Here is an 18,584-nt window from a genome sequence, read left to right as displayed (position 1 = left end):
AGGACAAAGAAATGAATGTAGGAGAGAGAAGACAAAAGGAAAAAAAAAAATTAGAGGAGCAATCTAACTTCTGAATAAGAGCTCCAGAGAAAAGAGAAAAAAACAGAGATATGAAAATACCAAGTAAATAATGCAGGAATATTTCCTAGCACAGAAAAACATGAATTTCCAGACCAAAATGGCCCCCTGAGAACCTACCTCCCATAAATAAAAACAGACCTACAACAAAGTACAGCATTGTGAAATTTCAGAATGCTGTAACAAAGGGAAGATCCTAAGATCTTCTAGATGAGAAATAAATGAGTTTTGTACAAAATATTACAAATCAGAAAGCATTAGATGTCACAAATGCAACAATGAAAGCTAGAAAACAAAAGTTTTGAAGGAGCAACACCTTCCAAATCCTTGGAGACAGCAATTTCCAACCTAGAGAATTGTACATGAGGCAAATATAAATTAACTGCTGCAAGCATAGATCACCAACAGTCAAAAGTGAAGAATGAGAATAAGGTCTAGGATATATGCCCTCTGAAGATGAAAGAAAATAGCCACATTGGAACATATTGACAGGGAATTTACATGTCAGTCTGAGAGGTGGATAATGAATTAGTGATAGGTATATAGAAAACTAAGCAAAGAAAAACTAAGGCCATCATAAACTTCAGGAAAGACAGTACATTATATAAGAAAAGAAATAAAATCATATAATTGCTCAACGCTCAGCTGTGAATAATATTTACACGGTCATAATAATGTAAACATTAAATACTGTTTAAATCAAAAATGGAAAAATTGTTATATTGGGAGGCCAAGGTAAAGGAAATAAGGGGGTAGAGAGTATTGTACGAATACTAAACCCACAGAGAATAAAGTCAATAAATAATGCCTGAAACTGACAAAGTAAGAAAGTATAAATATGGACATTAAAAAAGGTAGACACAACTAAATGAATAGAAAGTGGATGCTTCAGGGAAGTCAAAATCAGGAACAGGAAGGATAACGGAGGGGTAAGAAAGGGTAGTAAGGGTTGAGGCAGGGGACTAATGTTTCATGTTTTATAAAATGACTTAACTTCTTAAACAATGTGGACATGTCATTTTGCTAAGAATAAAAATTAAATTTAAGAAAGGGAGGAATTACAACCAATGAATTCTAATTGCTTGAATAGTTAGGATCTTTAATCCCAATACATACGGACTATAATGTAATGGAGAAGAGAGAGATGCTGGCTGACACAACTCTTAATGGTAAGTAAATAGCTGTGGAATTCAAGCAGAGCTGAGAGGCTATATATAACAAGGTCACTCTATAGGAATGAAATATGAAATATCCTTTGTCCTAAATCATTGGGGATTAGAATGTCTCATGACTGCTTTTTCCATATGAGTAACACTAATTATATTACCTTTCATTCCAACTTACCACTGGTGAAGAGAGTGGTACCTACATCTATGTCTGTTTCATGTTTGCAACTATACAGAGACTCCTTGAAATCATACCTCCTTCATTACGTAGGACAGAGCTGAATATCAAAGACACATGCTCCAAAAACTAATCCATATAAGTTTTGCCTGCTGCTTGAATAGGCCAATAGTTGGCTCTTCCAAATGAGGCTTAATTATGAACACCCATTATTTATGTTGCACTATGTTACAGACATTCCCTTGGAACTTTGTCATGTATAGAACTTTGTGTTCTTGAATCTGTTTTTCATAATTTTTCCATCCATTCAAGTTACTACATCTTCCTACTAGTATACTACCAATATACTTATACCTAATAGTCATGTTTCCTTGATTCTAGTTTGAGTCTCAGAGCCCTTCTACATGTGGTAGAAGCTAGGAAATTAACTAAGAATATATGCACTCTTTCTGGGGGGAAAAAAAGGCTAAAGGACTTCCCCTATGGGTCAAGTGCATACAATTAAATGCATGGGCTTTGGGATATCTATTTTGGCTATCCAGAGGCATCTTTCTCTTACTTCTTCTTTTTTTCCCTTATTCTTCATGCTTCATGTTCCAAAGATTTAAGGATGCCAGACAAATGACTTCCAGATTAATGAAGTGTCACCAATATGATCTTTAGCAGCAACCATTTATTTAAGTACACTAAATTTTATGGCTCTACTATTATGGTGAATTGACAGGTTTAAAATTAACCCTATGCAAATAGAAAGGAGAACCTATATAAGCCAAGTTGTTTTTTTAAATTCTACTTTTTTCAAAACCAAGATCTACCAGACTTTGCTTCCAAAGGAGTTGAAACAAACAGTTAAGCAATCAGCCATGGTGTTTCTAACTCAGTTGCAATTCATGGTGATCCTGAACTCTCAGAGAATGAAAACTAAATGGGAAAAAATGTGATTCTAATTATAATCAATACTTAAATCCAACACTAATTGTACACCCTTCACTGTGAACTTTAACAGAAAGAAGGAAAATGGGAAAAAATTACTGAGCTTACTCTGTGCCAGACAGTTGCATAAATTACCTCATTTCATCCTCACAATAACCCTATTAGGCGGGTATTATTATTCCTGCTTCACAGAGAAATAAACTGAGCATTGGAGAGATTAAATAACTGGCTCAAGGTCACAGGAAGCAGAAGACCCAGGATGCAAAATGCCAAGTTTGATGTCAAAGGCCCCTGAGGCTCCCCCTACAGTATGCACCACTCTATAACACTACAAGGAGATACTAAATTAAGAAAGGAAGATACTGTGTAATTATAACTCAGATCAAAGAGCTTGTGCTGGGTTTGCATCTCCTCGTGCTCCTGACAGCAGATCTTTAAGCTTCCATGTTGCAGCCTGAATCCAATTCTCATACAGCAACTGCAGCTTAACTAGCAACTGGCAGCATCTCACACAGACGAAACGGACACTCGGAGACGCAGTATGAATAAAAGAACATCAGGAGTCAGTCATGCCCATGTCCCCTCTTTTGCCAATCTCACAAAAACAATGCAGCCAATTTGTGACAAACTGAACAAACTTCAAAGGGTTTTGCTATCAACAAACCTTTTTTAAAGGTATAGAATAAAGGTACAGATATCATGGGCAATGGTGCGAGAAAATAAAATGGTGTCTTAAAATTATCACCTACCATGATAAATGAAACCACTGGGGAGAAAACCCTCTAACATTATCCTCTTCTTCTCAGGTGACCCCATCCCGTTGTCCTGTGAAAGGTTTGTTCATGACCTGGCTCTTTTCCCTTGTGCCCAGATGGCCCCCCAGTCTGAAGCCTTTCCCCACCCCAACACCCCATTCTTCCTTCTTTGTGGTCAAATACCCTGGCTATCCACTCCTCCTCTGTCTTTGGCTCTGAGAATGTGAATTTCACTACCCAACTAAACTTCTCTAAGATCCCCACTCTCCTCTGATTCAAACCCCCAGTTTTCCACTTGTGCCTCATCTTTCTTACACACATATCCACTTTTAACGACTACCGCCCACTTTTTAATACAGTATTTATTTTACAATCTGAATACAAAATAATGTATGCTCATTAGAGAAAACTCAGATGGTATAAAAAAAGGTGTCTTCTTACAGTCTTAGTGAATGACAGACATTTTTTTAAAAAACAAAATCAGTATTATATACACCATTTGTTTCCAACTTTTGTCCACTTTATTCTTCTCTACCAGGTGTTCACACCACTAGGCTCTGGTCCCCACCCCCTTTTTTTCAGTATCACTTTCCAAATTACGGACAAGATGCCATTCTAAATGCTACATAAAAACTACAACATAAATATTTCTGGGTGTAATGAAGATTGCACAATACACTGATTGTAATCTATGATGTCTTCTCTCCACTGGAAAGGAATACAAATATAGACTATGATGATCCCTCAGTCTTCTTGGTACCCCGCTCCCAGCTGGGCTCCTGCATCTTCCTCCCAAACATGCAACACATCACCTACCTCATCTATGCTTCCTAGATGTAAAGCAAAATCCTGACTACAAAGCCTCCAGCTGTCACTATACTGCAAAGAATTCTCCAACCGCCCTAGCGCCCAGGTAATTTTTCCTCTGCCTCTGAAGTCTTAGCCACATATCTGGCTTTAGATGCTACCTGGTACTCCCAGTTGCCTTTTCATTCTCCACTAGATAGTAGGCTAACAAAATATTGTACTGTTGAGTTTTGGAGCTCTGTTGTACACCTGCAGCCAAAAGACTGCATAGATGCCCAGCAAGTATTTCTGCTGTCACTGCTGCTCCCTATGCCCCTAAACCATTAGGTCTCTGCCCTACACCTTCTCTGCCCCACAGAATGGCTTAGCCTCTGGCTAATCCTATATTCCTCTATCTATGACATTATTTTTATCTGAGTCATAATTAGATGTGTTTTCCATCACAACTGGGTCAAGAAAAGTTTCACAAAATACTTACCCTTGCTACAAAGATACATACTCTCTTTCCCATTCCATTCCATTCTATTCCATTCCATTCCCTCCCATTCCCTCCCATTCCATTCCATTCCCTCTTTCCTCTATTTTTCCCTTCCTTCCATCCTTCCTTTCCTGCTTTTTCAATGCTGGTGGAAGTCTATTTGAATAGATTTTACCACTCACAGTTGAAAATACTGACCTAGAAGTTAAGATACCAGGACACCCAATTTTTTTTTTCTAAAACCTAATCTATGTAGAACTGAGGTCGATCTTTCATTCAAGGTAACGCCTTTTCTCAATTTCCCCATCATGCTGATGGCTCCATGATTTTATTCCCTTGGGTTTGCAACTTAAAAAGTTTTCTCTCTCCCAGTCACCTACCATTTTGGATCTATCATCTACCCCAGATGAGTCATTTGTCATCTCTAACCTCTCAGCTGTGTGCCTTTTTTATCCTTATCCAAAACCACTACAAGTGTACTTCCTAAGATTATCTGTTTTACAAACTATATCACGGTTGGATTCCTTTAACAAGCCCCTCTGGAACATAAAAATTTGATTTTTATAAAATTTTATAAAACTTGATTTTTGTGTAGCAAAAATCCTTTTCCTAACACTATTTGGTCCAGCTACAGAAACTAACACCCCCTCCAAGTACTGCAGTGATCCCTACCAGTTTCCTCCTATTTCTCTGTTAATTCAAAGCTAGCATCAAACACAGAGCCTAGCACAGCAGATGTTCAAGTGTTATCATGGAATATAACCTTAAATATTTTAGAAAATGATTTCTCCAACATCCCTCTCCTTTGTCTAGCGTTTAAGATTTTAATAAGACCTGGCCCAATCTCCAGTCTGCTTTCAATGATCTTGAAGACCAATTCTCTAGCTAGACCCATGCTGTCCTACAGAGAAATGGGTCCTCTCTCTCCTTATCTGTCCTTATGCCCGTGAGGGTCCACATCAAATACTAGCTTGTCCACACCTTCTTCTGGACATTAAAACGAACCGAGATGATGAGATGATTTTTGTCTTTCTTAACAATTCTCACAATTAGTATTTGCCTCCTTCTTTTTGGCAATGATTCATACAGTAACGTTCATGATCTCCTAACTGTCTGAACTAAGCGTTTCCTCCCCAACCATCTGAAAGCTTCTGTAGGACTGGTATGGTATTATTGTTTTCCCCCTCAGCCTCCAGGACAGAACTTTGCACATCATATTCACAGTACACATATTTCCTAAACATTTCAAAGAAAACCTCCGTTCAAGATGAACTTTTGAAAAGTACATATTGAGTGCCTAACTTGTTTTACATATGAGATTTTACTTAAGCTCACCACAATCCACAACGGAGGTTGTCATGATCCCCATTCTACAGACAGAGGGAGGCAGGCCCAGAAGTGCAGCAAGGTACAGAATGTCACTTACAATGAGGGCACTCAAACTAGACTTGTCAGACTCAAAGCTCTTGGTTTGCCCCTCCCCCCAGTCACCACTCCCTCACTTCTGGCAGACGCCAAGCAAATTCACATCCTGATGCTGCGTGTATTCAGATGGTCCTCACTTCAGAACATGAGAAGATGGAGTCAACTATGCACGTATGGTCCCAGGTTCACCCCTGTAAACTACTTAAGATTTTCACGGCCTCAGCTTCTATTTCAAGACCTGACACAATCTGGCCTCACAGAGCTTTTCTCCCCCCTACTATCGGGCCACTTCTCCCCAAGCCCCCCATGCTGTTCCCTCAGCATCACCCTATGCATTCATCTCTCCACCACCTGGATCACTGCTGCTTCCTGCTCCAGGGAGTGGAGGCCCAGGCCCAGCTGAAGGGGGTCTGAAGCAGAGTTAATGGCTTTCTTCCCTGTGCTCCAATGGTATCTAATTCGTGTCTCTACTTATAAGGATGGTATGTCTGTCTCCCACACTACATGGTGAACTCCAGAGGCAGAAGCATAGCTTCCTCGACCTTATAATCTGAAACCCGAAACAATCTGGAAGCAACTTGGCCTTGTCAAGATTTCAGGAAAGGTTGCTGAATTAAATGGAATTTACGAATGTGTGTTGTGATTCACTGTTTGTTGAATTAAGTAGTCAATCAACCAGGTCTCAAATGAGAATACCATCTGTTCTTATTTCACAGAGTTTTGTAAATGTCACCTCTTCACCCCACCCCAACCACACAAAGGTGGGATCCGTGTAATAATCTTTTAGAGTATCCCGTTCCCGTCCTTATTCTTTTTTATCAGAATATGGGATTATAAATATTACATGTATGTTACTGGTTTAATGTCTGTATTCCTCCACACTTAGACTGGAAGTTCCATGAAGACAGAGACAATGTACGTTTACCACTGCATTCCCAGAACACCGCACTCAATAAATATTTAGTGAACAAATGATATGAAGAATGGACGATAGAATGCAGAGCAAAAGTCTGGGACTGTACAATGATGATTAAGACATAATTATGGGGATTATCGATGCAGTTCCTCTCCTTGTAGATAGCTAACACAAAATCTGAGTTTCTTTTCCAACACAGCATATGTCTTTAGTTGGCAAAAATACTTCCTGCCCTGCCAGTAGGGCATTTATGTCTGACTCATTTGCATAATAATAGCAATTACTTTATTTTATTCCAGATAGTAATTTACAAAAATATAAGCAGGGAGAAATATTAAATCAACTAAAGTCTCACTTAAGATTTTCTGTAAAATAAAGAGGTCAAATGGCTTCTTCTTTCTAAAAACAATTTTGATTTTGATTATGGTTCTGATCTTCAAAGCACTACACAAACAACCTTTAGGAGACACGTGCTTGACAAACTGGAACAGTCAACCTATTTCTGAAGCAAGTGGACTCAAGCAGACCGAAACACAGTTGCTGGCACTAGGGCAGATGTCTGCAGGGCCCCCACATTACATGGGCTCCTTCCAAGGCTGTGTGGCACGGGGACCTGCCGACATGTTTTTGTTTAATTTTTTTTTAATGTTTATTTTTGAGAGAGAGAGAGAGACCGGGCGTGAATGGGGGAGGGTCAAAAGAGAGGGAGACACAGAATCTGAAGCAGGCTCTAGGCTCTGAGCTGTCAGCACAGAGTCCGATGCAGGGCTTGAACTCACAGACCGTGAGATCATGACCTGAGCTGAAGTCGGATGCTCAACCGACTGAGCCACCCAGGCGCCCCAAAGCCAACATGTTCTCATGGTCACTTATCTCCTAAATTTTGTGGAAGAGTTTTTTATTTTCCTTAAACGGGCCCTTCAAAATGGCACATCCTTCAGGCCCCATGAAACCCACATCAACCTTCATGCTGATGGCTTTCAGCCTTATAAGGAGAATCACTTTTCTCTCTAACATATTCACAAGCAACATGACAGTGCAGGCATATTCAAGATTTTTTAAAGTCAAGCTCTAGTCACTGAAGAAGTCATGTTCTCATAATATCCTTCTTTGGGTCATGGAAAGAACACTATGTCTGAATATTATGTTTTTCTAGATCCGTATACACCTCTCTTTCTCATCGATAAACACGGCTCACATGCACTGAAGTCCTGTGATCTCTAATATATTCACCACTCTAACATGGGGGCACTGCTAATTTTGCCATTTTGCAGAAGAGAAAGCTGAAACTTAGGGAAGCTATAGGGCTTGCCCCAAATCGGACGGCAAATAAGGGATATGTACAGCTGGGCTTTCAACCTGGGGTTGTGGGCCGCTCCCTCTTAAACTCTATGTGATCCTACCCTCTAGGTTTCTTGCCAGCAGAAAGTATTCTATCTCAGTCCTTTGTAATTCCCCACAGAGCTGGAACTCAATTAATATATGTGATCAATGGTTGGAGGGAATACCTAATGTAACACAATCTCAAGTGCTGTGACATTACTATAGATATTCCTAAAGGATGAGGTAATCAGATACCAAGGCCTGTCACATGTTATCTCAAGGATGACACCGACAGAAAACAGGCCAGTGTTGGCAGCTACCAATCAGAAAGTCATGGGTGAGAATACAGAATGGAATAGAAAGAAGCCTTTCAAGTCCTATCAGTGATGTGGTCTTTGAATTCAAAGGAAAACATATTTACATATATCTGGCAGAAAAAGAATTGCACAATAGGTACATTAAAACCTTTTCTCCACCCCCCCCCCCCCAAAAAAAAACCACACATACACAAAACAGAGCAAAGGGCTTATCTTTTCAGTGTAGTCGCGTTTTGGTCTCCAACTGCTCGGAAGCTAAATTAATAGTGCAGGAAGGGAGAAGTGTGTCATCCTAGCTGAAAACAGTTAAATCGGTGGATGCGCGTAGACAAGGCCTAAAAGCGCCTTAACTGTAATGTATGGAAACTGCCAGAAAGGCTGCCATTTGGCACGCAGACCAACATCAAAAGGCAATGACCCTAATGAGCATCTTCAGCAGACAGACAGCATTTCAAAAGTGCGAAATGAAAGGGCATAATGACACCACTAGCAACGCCAAATAATTTACATCCCTTTACATCAGTGAATGGTTTTAAGGGTTGGCACCGAGAGTTAATACTGATAACAAAAAGGGCTAAACGTGACATGACTGTGACCTTCAGATGGACTTCTGGATGTTGTTGCCCTACTGTAGTAAGCACATCGACCTGTATTATCAATGACTGTTTCACTAGGGTTGTTTCCTCGTAGGAAAAAACTCTGGGCCTCGTAGACACCTAATCCGTAGGATTCAGAGGGGTCCTTGGGCATCCCCCTCTTCCTAAGAGGGCGTCTCTTACACTATTGCTCAGAGACCTTTTTCAAGACATGTATGAAACTCTCTTCTGAATTTTACTCATTTCTCCTCTTTTTAACTCAAGGAACCCTAACCTTAGTCTTTCTTATTTCAAAACTCAAGTACTCATTATTACTACATAGCCAGTTGATTCATGGTTCCAATCTTGTCTGATTTGTAACCCATTTTTAAGTACTAGTAAAATGCTATTTGTAATTTGCTGCCCTTTCTTTTAAAGATCCAGATGTTTCTTAGCTTATACATTTGTCAGAACACTACACTGAGGAGTTATCAGTTATGGAAGTGACATTAAAATATTTATCCTGACACCATGAAATATCTGTGGGCTCTAAGACTCAATACTTAAACAGTACCAGAGAGCCTTTTCTGCATGCCTTTGTCTCCTCTCAGGCTGCCTGTTCCCAGAAGACTGGCAGTGGCAGGTGGGACCCCATCTCTCTCCACCCTGCCGACTGCTTCTGCTCTCCATCACCACAAACCCAAGATTGGCAGGGAAAGTCCATACTGTTCTCTAGCAACAGGTAGTCAATCACTCATTTCGCACAAAGACAGGAAGGACTGTCTGTAAAATATCTTTGGAGGTCTGCCAGTAGCATTGAAGTCACTTTCTGTCTGGAGGGCAGCCACGGTGCTTTAACACTGAAGACGTAAATATGGGGAATTCATCAAACTCCTATTAAGTAGAGGCTTTGTCACCTTAAAAAATTAAGTGGTTGGGTCAGAAATTCCCAAGTCCATATTTCATATTTCAAGCAGTGTAAAGTTTATAAGATGCCGTCTATAATTTAAGAAACCAAGTTCCATAGCAAACAAAAACATGTCATGTGTAAAGATTAGGTTTTGAATGAGAAAATGGTGCTATTTATTTTGAGAGGCAATTAAGACCTTGTTCCCTGTGACAGAAAAATATAGATACAGATTACTTACATTAAACTACATATTACCTATCTGAGGAACTCGATTAATGATGAATGGACTCCAAGAGAAGCACTAAGCAAAACTCTTAGAATTACAGGTTTTCATGTGACTAACTGCTCCCTCTGATCCGTCGCCTTGAGTAAGCACCCACAGCCCTTGCTAAGACCACACCCATACCATAATTTTTGGGTTTGGTGGGGGGTTTGCAAACAATTACTGCCTTAATTCTTGTACTATCAAGCTCAAGAAACAGTTCACCAGTTAGGTCAACAAATCCTTAGTTTAAACAATCCGAGCAAAGAGACTCGGATAAACCTCCTTTATCGAACAAGATTATGCTCTGCTATTTTCTGCTATTCCAGTATTACTTCTAAAAAAAGTAGATCCTGAGGAACATACCTGGGAAAAAAGTCAACAAATTCAATCTGTTGAGGGAAGAAGGGGGAAGCTTCTTGAAAAAGTGACTTTAAAAAAATGTAAATTTTTGGACTAACGAAAGCAACATGATTGGTAGATCTTTAGAACCTTCACAGCAGGAATAGTAACTCAAAAACTACTAAATAAAGGACAGGCCACACTTCCACACTGTCTGCGTTATATTCTTTTTGTGTCTACCTGTGTTGAATTTTAAACAAATTCTGAGTTATTTCCAGTATTTTAATCTACGCTAATATTTGTCGAAAGAAAAATTAACTTTCTGGTTTTGGGATAGAGTCGTGCAACTTCTTCCACATTCTTCAGTACAACTATATTATATTCAGTTGCATTTTGTTCAGAAACACACCTTTCTGACCTTCAAATAAAAATCAACAAAAATAATATAGCTCGGCATAATTGTACTTACAGCAAACCTGACTGAAACACACCTTGATGATTCATTTAGTGAGGGACGTTGTATGTACTCATATACCTACTAGCTGGCTTCTGTGAGGTAGCAAAGGTGTCCTTTGTTCTTAATCAGTGCTACCTTGTTAGAAAACCAGTCAGTCCTATTCATTCCTCTACTCTAGCAAGTAAAATTGGAAGAGGATTGTAAAATTGCCAGATAAACACGACTTAACCATTCCAAATCATTCCATTTTTCCACAAAACATCCAGAACTGCTGTTAGAATAAACTCAAATTTGCTGTGTGATTCCGCAACCTTTCACCTTATTCGGAAAGAGCAAAAGATACCAAAGTGAGACAGGCTGCAGGACTGATTTCCTTTGGTGTTAAAGGTAGCATACGTTGTATTTAAATTTTCATACGCACTGTATAGAGCGCAGAGACTGAACTACCACTGTCCCTGAAAATACATTTGAGGAAAAAAATAATAATTATGTTACTATTATAATAATTATTACTACGTATACACATTTACATATATGTGCGTACGTATATATAATACTGTTTTTATTTTCACCCTGACCCTTTGATTTGAAGGCTTCGATTTTTTTTAACTGTGGAATTATCAATATTTTAATGGAAAATGATTTCTCTTTGGAAAACCGTCAACTTCTTTCTTTTGTTAGGCAAGCTTGTGTGCGTTTAGTGTTCTGCCTTGTCCCCATCCTCACAGTCCTAGGGCGGGACTGAGGCCGCTTTCCCTCCAGGGAACACTGATCAGAATGCCACCCTTGCCTGGTCAGCCACCGCATCCCAATCCGGGACTCCCTTGACGGGTACTAGCCTGCGCCTGCCCGCACATCCCAACACGGAAGGTTACACCCTTCACGGTGGTGGAAAGGTTGGCCAGCGATCCCTCCCAAAGGCCCCCCAAAGCGCAGGTCTCCATGGCCACGCCCCCACCTCGAGGGGAGGAGGGCACGCGCGGAGACCAGCCGGCACCACAGAAAAGGGCAAGCCCGGTGCGGCCCCGGCCAGGTGGCGGAGGGACCAGCGACCTGCCGCGAGGGGCCGTCCGACGGCTGAGGGTCCCCTCAACCCCCCTCGGCCCCACCCCCAGCCTCGCCCCCGGCCCGCAGCAGGCCGGTCGGCGCACGCGCGAGTCGATGCTCCCAGCCACTGCGCCCTCCCAGGCTACAAGCTCGGTCCGGGAAGACACGGGCAGAGTGTGCACGCTGGGGGGCGGAAGGGACGCCCCGGGGCTGCGTGACAGAGGCTCGAGTGGGCGGAGCATGGGAGGGCCGGACCTCCTGGGGCACCTGGGCTCCATCTTCTTCCCTCCGGGCTGCGGGGCGGGGTTTCTCCTGGCGGGGGGCGAGCAAGACCGTTAGGCTGGAACACCGGGAGACGGTCCTGGCAGCTCTGGGCCGCCACCCGCGCCGCAATAAAAGCCTCTCACGGCTTCCCGCCCAGCCAGCCTCGCTCTGATTGGTCGCCATGGGAAAGGGACCCGAGTTGGCTGGAGGCGGTGACCGGGGCTACTCCCATGCCGCCCGGGGAGGGCCCGCCCCGAGCGCTCCCCCACCCGGGCTCCGCCGTCTAGGGTAGCAGAGGCGGCACCTGGCAGCGGCCGCCGGGACTCACCGTCCCTCCGCTCTGCTCTCCCCGGGCGCTTCCCGGCACACGCCCCCCTCCCGGAATGTGCGCCCACCCCACCCAGCTCTCTGAGGCCCCTGATCCATTTCTTCCTCCTTCCCGACCATCCAAATCCCTGGGTGGGGTGGGGTGTGGAGAGCAGCTGGAGGGGACGTTGGGCGAGCACAGAAGAATCTCCCAGGGAGGCCGGGGTGGAAATACCCTAAATGAAGTGAACATCCTCCCGGCAGGCCACCGAGGTTTTCTGGGCGGCGGCGCAGCCCCCGCCACCCGCGCGGCAGCATCCCTCGACTATCTCCTCCTCAGCTCTCTATTGTTCACACTTTGCTAGATTCAGGAACCCGCCCAAAGAAAGGAGGCTAGGCGAGGTGCTGCGGGTGGCTACCTGCCATTCTTCTCGCGCACCGTGCAACACGGGGCTCGCGGTGAGTGTGAAGGCACACGCGCGCGCACACACACGCGCACACACACACACCAGGCAGCCCGATCACGCCCTCCTCGCCCTCCGCCCCTCCGCACTTCCTCCTGTCAAAAACGCGGCGCTCGGCCCTCCCATCCCTCCGTGCTCCCGGCCGAGAGCAGGCTTTGCAAGTAACCAGCGATTTGGCAAATGAAAAACTAACGTCATATCGACGGGGGTGCAAGAACGGCCACACAGCCCTGAGATTCTGCCCATTTTCGCCTCATTTTGCAAACCGTTATTCAGCCGGGCAGGAGGGGGGGGGGCTGGGCGCGACGGCGGCGAGCCCCACTTTATTAGACCCAGGGAAATAACGATGGGGCAGCCGCCCCGGCCTTATTGTTCACTCTTCCCGGGACCGGGGCTCACGAGCCCCTGCCCCGCGGAACCTGAGCCCGCGCAGCAGCACCTCCGAGCCGCGGCAACCCCGCCCCGCCACCCGCTTTGGGAAGGAGCGCTGCCCAGCACCGGTGCGGCCACAGCGTCCCCGGGAGCGTCCCCGTCCCCGGGAGCAGACGGCTCGGCTCCCGCGTTGCGGGCACACAAAGTGGGAAGGGCGGGCGCGCCGGAGGCGCGTCCGGTGCTCGCGGCGCTGGTAGGCAGCCCCGGTCCGGCGCAGCCCCGGAGAGCGCAGGGCTCGGCGGGGCAGCAAGGGCTACGCGCTCCTTCCTCGGCTCAACGACAATGACCACCCTTAGCATTCCACGTAAAGCCACCCCAAATACCAGTGTCCTCGTGGGAGGAGGAGGGGGGAGGGGGCGATCAGTACATCAGACTGAGAATAATCATAATTTCAAAATGTACCTGCAGTTCCCAGGAAAAACAAAGTCCAGATGAGATCCTTAGTTTGCAGCATTGTAATCTGCTGGCTGGGAGGGACGTTCTTGCCGCGGTAAATTCTGTGCCCCCCCCTTGCAGAGAGTGTGGACGGCGGCAGAGCCACAGACCTAGGGGCAGACAATTGCCAGGCTGAGTATGATTATTTTTGCAGAATTGTTTCCTGCCAGCGGCTTGCCGAGCTGCGTTCACGCGCTGATCGGAGAATGAGTGACAGTCCCAGCCTCAGCACACTCGCAACTCGGAGATCCTTGCGCTGGCCCGGGTTCGCTTTGATGGAACTGGGGATGGGAGCGGGGGGCGGGGGGGCGGGGGTGAGAACCTCACTGTGTCCTTCCACCACGCCGGCCACAAATAGTGCCGAACATCAAGGAGGTAAGAGAGACAGGGGAGGCAGATGCGGCCGCCTGCAAAACGCGGCCTGGAGCTACTGGAGGAGTCGGGCTCTTTCTCACGCAGTCTTCAGGCAGAGCTGGGATTTCTTCCCTTCACACTTCTCCCCCACGCCTCCACGGTCCCTCCTGCCACCCAGCCTTCCTTAGTTGGGAAGGTGGATATTTTAATAACCAGTAAATAATAAATACACAATCTTAGGTTTGGTTAGGTTTTCAAAGTCGTCTCTCCATTTAGATCCTAAGATCCTTGAAACACAGGATAGCTTAGGACTTTTTTTTTTTTTTTAAGTGCAGGAAATCAGAAATTTGGAGAGGGATGGAGATAGACTGCTGTGCAGGGTTTTGCTTTGGGTTTGTTTGTTTGTTTGTTTTAAACTGGCTATGAAGTTTACTCTCCCACAGAGTGGCAACAGATCTCAGGGGAAGGAGGTGGGAAGCTACTTAAGTTCGAAGAAAACGCAGATGTTTGGAAGGAATTTCCAGAAATAACCGAAGGAAATGTTTTCTTGTTTATGAATGCTGAAATCTGTGGTCTCTTTAGGAAGATCACTGAGCCTTTTACGTAGATTTTATGGTACAGGCGAGATACTGGATATTAATTTTTTCTTATAATGGCACAGAACCTCAATTCTTAAAGCTATTCACGTAGGATATCACTGAGGTACGCACAGAGGGTTTCAGTTAATCTTACAATTGTATTTTAATAGAAGAGGGTGGGGGGCAGGGGGAAATAAACACGTCTCAGCGCCTGAGCAAGGCTTGAGTGTTTAAGAAACAAAATTTGAGGAAGAATCAGGAGCACAAATTGTTCTAGATGCTGGACTAGCTTATTAGCCCAGCACAGTGACCCTCCCAGAGGAAGGCTGCCACGTTCAAAGCACCAATGCATCAATATTACCAAGTACTCCCTTTTTCTTTAAAGGTCAGGCTCTCCACAGTTGTACCGCTCTTTAAAATCCCATCCTCCACTAGCCAAACAGCCAATCTCCATTACCAGAGAGGCTGGTATCTCCTTCCTGTCTCCTCCCACGTGTTAGACCACGAGAGCCACACCAGCACGCTATGACTTCTGGGACCCCTAAAAAAGCGTTCCTTTCCCAAATCCATCTTTCCAACGTTATTGCTTAAATACTTATCTCATGCCAATTATAAGTAATTCAAAAATACAGAAAAGTAGAAAGTAGGAGCTAGAAATACCCCCCCAAATCCCAGATTCCAGATACCCACAGATTTTGTCCTTGTATACGCATATGATTTTTAGAAGTGACATAGTATAGTAGCAACTTGAATCTTGTTTATTTTCCCTAACATTTCATTATAAGCATTTTCCCAGGCCATTAAAAAGGCGTTCTAAATATTGTTATCGCTATGCAATATTTCTATATACCAATGGTTCTTCAATGGTCTCCCCCTTGTTGGATATTTATATGGTTGCCAAAGTTTGATCATATAAATAATGCTTTTTGAACATCTTTCAGTAAGTATTTATTGAACAACCACTGTTTTTAGCCCTGTGCTGGATATAGTGGACCATATAGGTTTTTCTAATGGTGGCTATATTTAAGCATATTTAGCTTCAGATATAAGCTTCCATTAACATGTAAAATTACTACTACTAACATATAACATTAAGTCCCACGTATCAGACTCTTTTCCTAAAAAGAGATTTGATAGCAAAGAAAGAGAAAATAAGCCTGAAGGGTAAAAGGGGAAAAGGGAAGGCTGGAATACCCAAAATAAAATTTTCCTATTTCTAATTTTACCAAGAGTGGGAGACACACCCTTCTCTCAAAACCTCCCTCCTTATAGCCCGTGTCACTAGAATTAAAAGATTTCTATTTTTTTCTCCCCAAATGTCCCTATTTTTAGCTTTCTAACGTAGGCAGGTAGAAATCCTATCTGACTTCAGCATGATTGAATTTTTTTTTCTCTCTCTCCTGCCCCTCCCTGCCCTGTGTGTCTGTTGATCTGTGTTGTAATGACTCATTCTAGAATTCTGCCCCACAGTGATTCCAATCCACATGGCATGGGTCTCTCCCATGTTCTTTCAACAGGACCCATCACTTGTCTCCAATTCGTCCTTTCTCCACTCATCAATGCCTATCTCTGTGAGCTCTGCAAGTCGGTCCCTCCCTGAACCTCACTTTAAATGGGACAAAACTGTGGTCCTCCCCGATGTCTCTTCCCAGAGGGAGTCCTGGGGCTGTCAGACACACATTAATGAGCATCTATCCTGTGAACATCTGGGCGAGGAGGGAGAGGAAGGAGCCACTGGGCACAGTGCTTTAGAGTAGGAGCTTTCCTGGTAAAGCAGAAAATGGGCTACCGAGGCAGCCCCAGCAAGGGGTAACAGGTCCTAATCTAAGGCAGCAAATGGGGAAGAAAGCCAAAAGGAGCACAGATATGAGAAATATTTCTAAGATGAAAATAGCAGAACTGAAGAACTTCCTGAAGATTGGGGTCCATCTGAGGCAGAGGAAGACATCAAGTTCCTTTCATTTATTCAACAAATACTTATTAAGTATCTGCTAAGTGCCTCTCACTGGGGATATAGCTGTGGACAAAACAGAATCTTTGCCTCCATGGACTTCCATTTTTATGGGGAAGATAGAAATAAATTGATAAATATCTGGTATGCTTATGGTGATATGTGTTAAGGAGAACTATAGAGAGGGGTACGGGGGATAGGGAGTTCTGGGGTGGGAGGGACTAACATTTCGGATAGGGGAGCTAGGGAAGATGTCCCCATATCAGAGAGGTCTGAGACACAGCACACCAGAGAACATCGATGTTTAAGCGGTGGGCAGAAGGAATTGCCAAACAAGCAGTGAAAATGTGGTCAGAGGGATGGACAGAAAATTGAAACAAGTAAGCTGATGATTTAAAAGTTCCCTGGATTTGACTATTGGAAAGTCATTAGCAGAGAGAACGTTATGGAATGGTGGGGGAAGGAAATCATCACTGTCCCAGGAAATGAAAAGGTGGCTTGTCCAGGAAGAAGAAGCAGGGAGTATAGACTACTCTCTTAAGGAGCAGTATGGTAATGGCACAAGGACAGGAAGGCAAGCTTGAGGGGAAAGGAGGTTTGAATGGAGACCTTCTTTTCTTCTTTTTTAATACGAGGATGTTTGTGTTAGGTTCTAAAGTACATTCCATCCGTTGCTGAACCCCTCTAAGGGTCTAAGGGTCTCAGTTAGATTACTTGAGAAATGAATCAGTCTAGAGCAAAGTGCTCCCAGTGGCACTCTTCCCCACTTAGGGTTTCTTTCCTCTTGGTGCTGAAAAGGAGACCCCAGGCAGGATTGCAAGACTCACAGATATCCCAGGTACTGCCTTCCTTATATGGCATGGGCAAAATGCATCTTGGGGAAAAAGTTCCAGTCAAAAATCATTTGATTATACATGCAAGAACTTATTTCTGAACTCTCTAGTCTATTCTATTGGTCTATAGTCTATCTTTACACTGATACCACATTGTATTGATTACCCTAGCTTTGCAGTAAGCTTTTAAATCAGGAAATGTGAGACGTCCAACATTGTTCTTCTTTTTCAAGATTAATTTGGCTATTCAGGACCCCATGAGAATCCTTATGAATTTTAGGATGACTTTTCTATTTCTGCAATAAAAAGGTCATTGATATTTTGGTAAAGATTGAGGTGTGCTGTTTTCTACTCTGCCCAGAGTTGATATCTGGGCTAGTATTAGAGCCTTGTGGACATCTTGGAGATGAATATGCTTTAGGTATCTCACTGCACAGCTATGGGAAACTGAGTCACAAGGGACTACCTGTCACAACATGCCCACTTGGGTGAGCTGTTCTTTTCCATGTAGATATGGAGACATGAAGTGGGATCCAGTCACAAGAATCAGGCTGTGAAATGTGTGGCAATGTAGAGAAGTTACAGTGAGCTAACAAAGATGGGTTTAAATGGTTTCTTGGTGCTGAACTGAACGCAGACCCCGGGCTGCCTTATTTCCCTGTTTGGTCCTTTTTAAAAAAATCCTCTGAGGGGCACCTGGGTAGTTCAGTCTGTGAAATGCCAGTATTCAGCTCAGGTCATGATCTCACGGTTCGTGGGTTCGAGCCAAGCATCGGGCTGTGTACTGACAGCTCAGAGCCTAGAGCCTGCTTCGGATTCTGTGTCTTCCTCTTTCTCTGCCCCTCCCCCATATTCATATTCATTCTCTCTCTCTCTCTCTCTCTCTCTCTCTCTCTCTCTCTCTCTCTCTCTCAATCTCTTTCAAAAATAAACATTAAAAAAATTTTTTAATCCTCTGAAACAGGTGATTTAGCAGACTGGAAAAAGGAGCCAAGATT

At 43.8% G+C, this 18,584-nt stretch overlaps 1 protein-coding gene across 1 annotated transcript in view; it reads right to left on the bottom strand.

The window, feature by feature from the left end:
• NCAM1 (neural cell adhesion molecule 1) overlaps positions 1-14,144 on the bottom strand; it is a 313,366-nt gene extending 299,222 nt beyond the window's left edge. The window contains 1 exon segment of the mRNA XM_030332629.1: positions 13,838-14,144. Within this exon segment, the coding sequence (XP_030188489.1) occupies positions 13,838-13,889 (52 nt within the window). The 5' untranslated portion in view covers positions 13,890-14,144.
• Positions 14,145-18,584: the final 4,440 nt, after the last annotated feature.

This window comes from Lynx canadensis, chromosome D1 (genome assembly GCF_007474595.2).
Source record: "Lynx canadensis isolate LIC74 chromosome D1, mLynCan4.pri.v2, whole genome shotgun sequence".
In the NCBI taxonomy this organism is placed as follows: domain Eukaryota; kingdom Metazoa; phylum Chordata; class Mammalia; order Carnivora; family Felidae; genus Lynx; species Lynx canadensis.
Note: the sequence above shows the minus strand (reverse complement) of the source record. Positions and strands in the feature narration are given on the sequence as shown.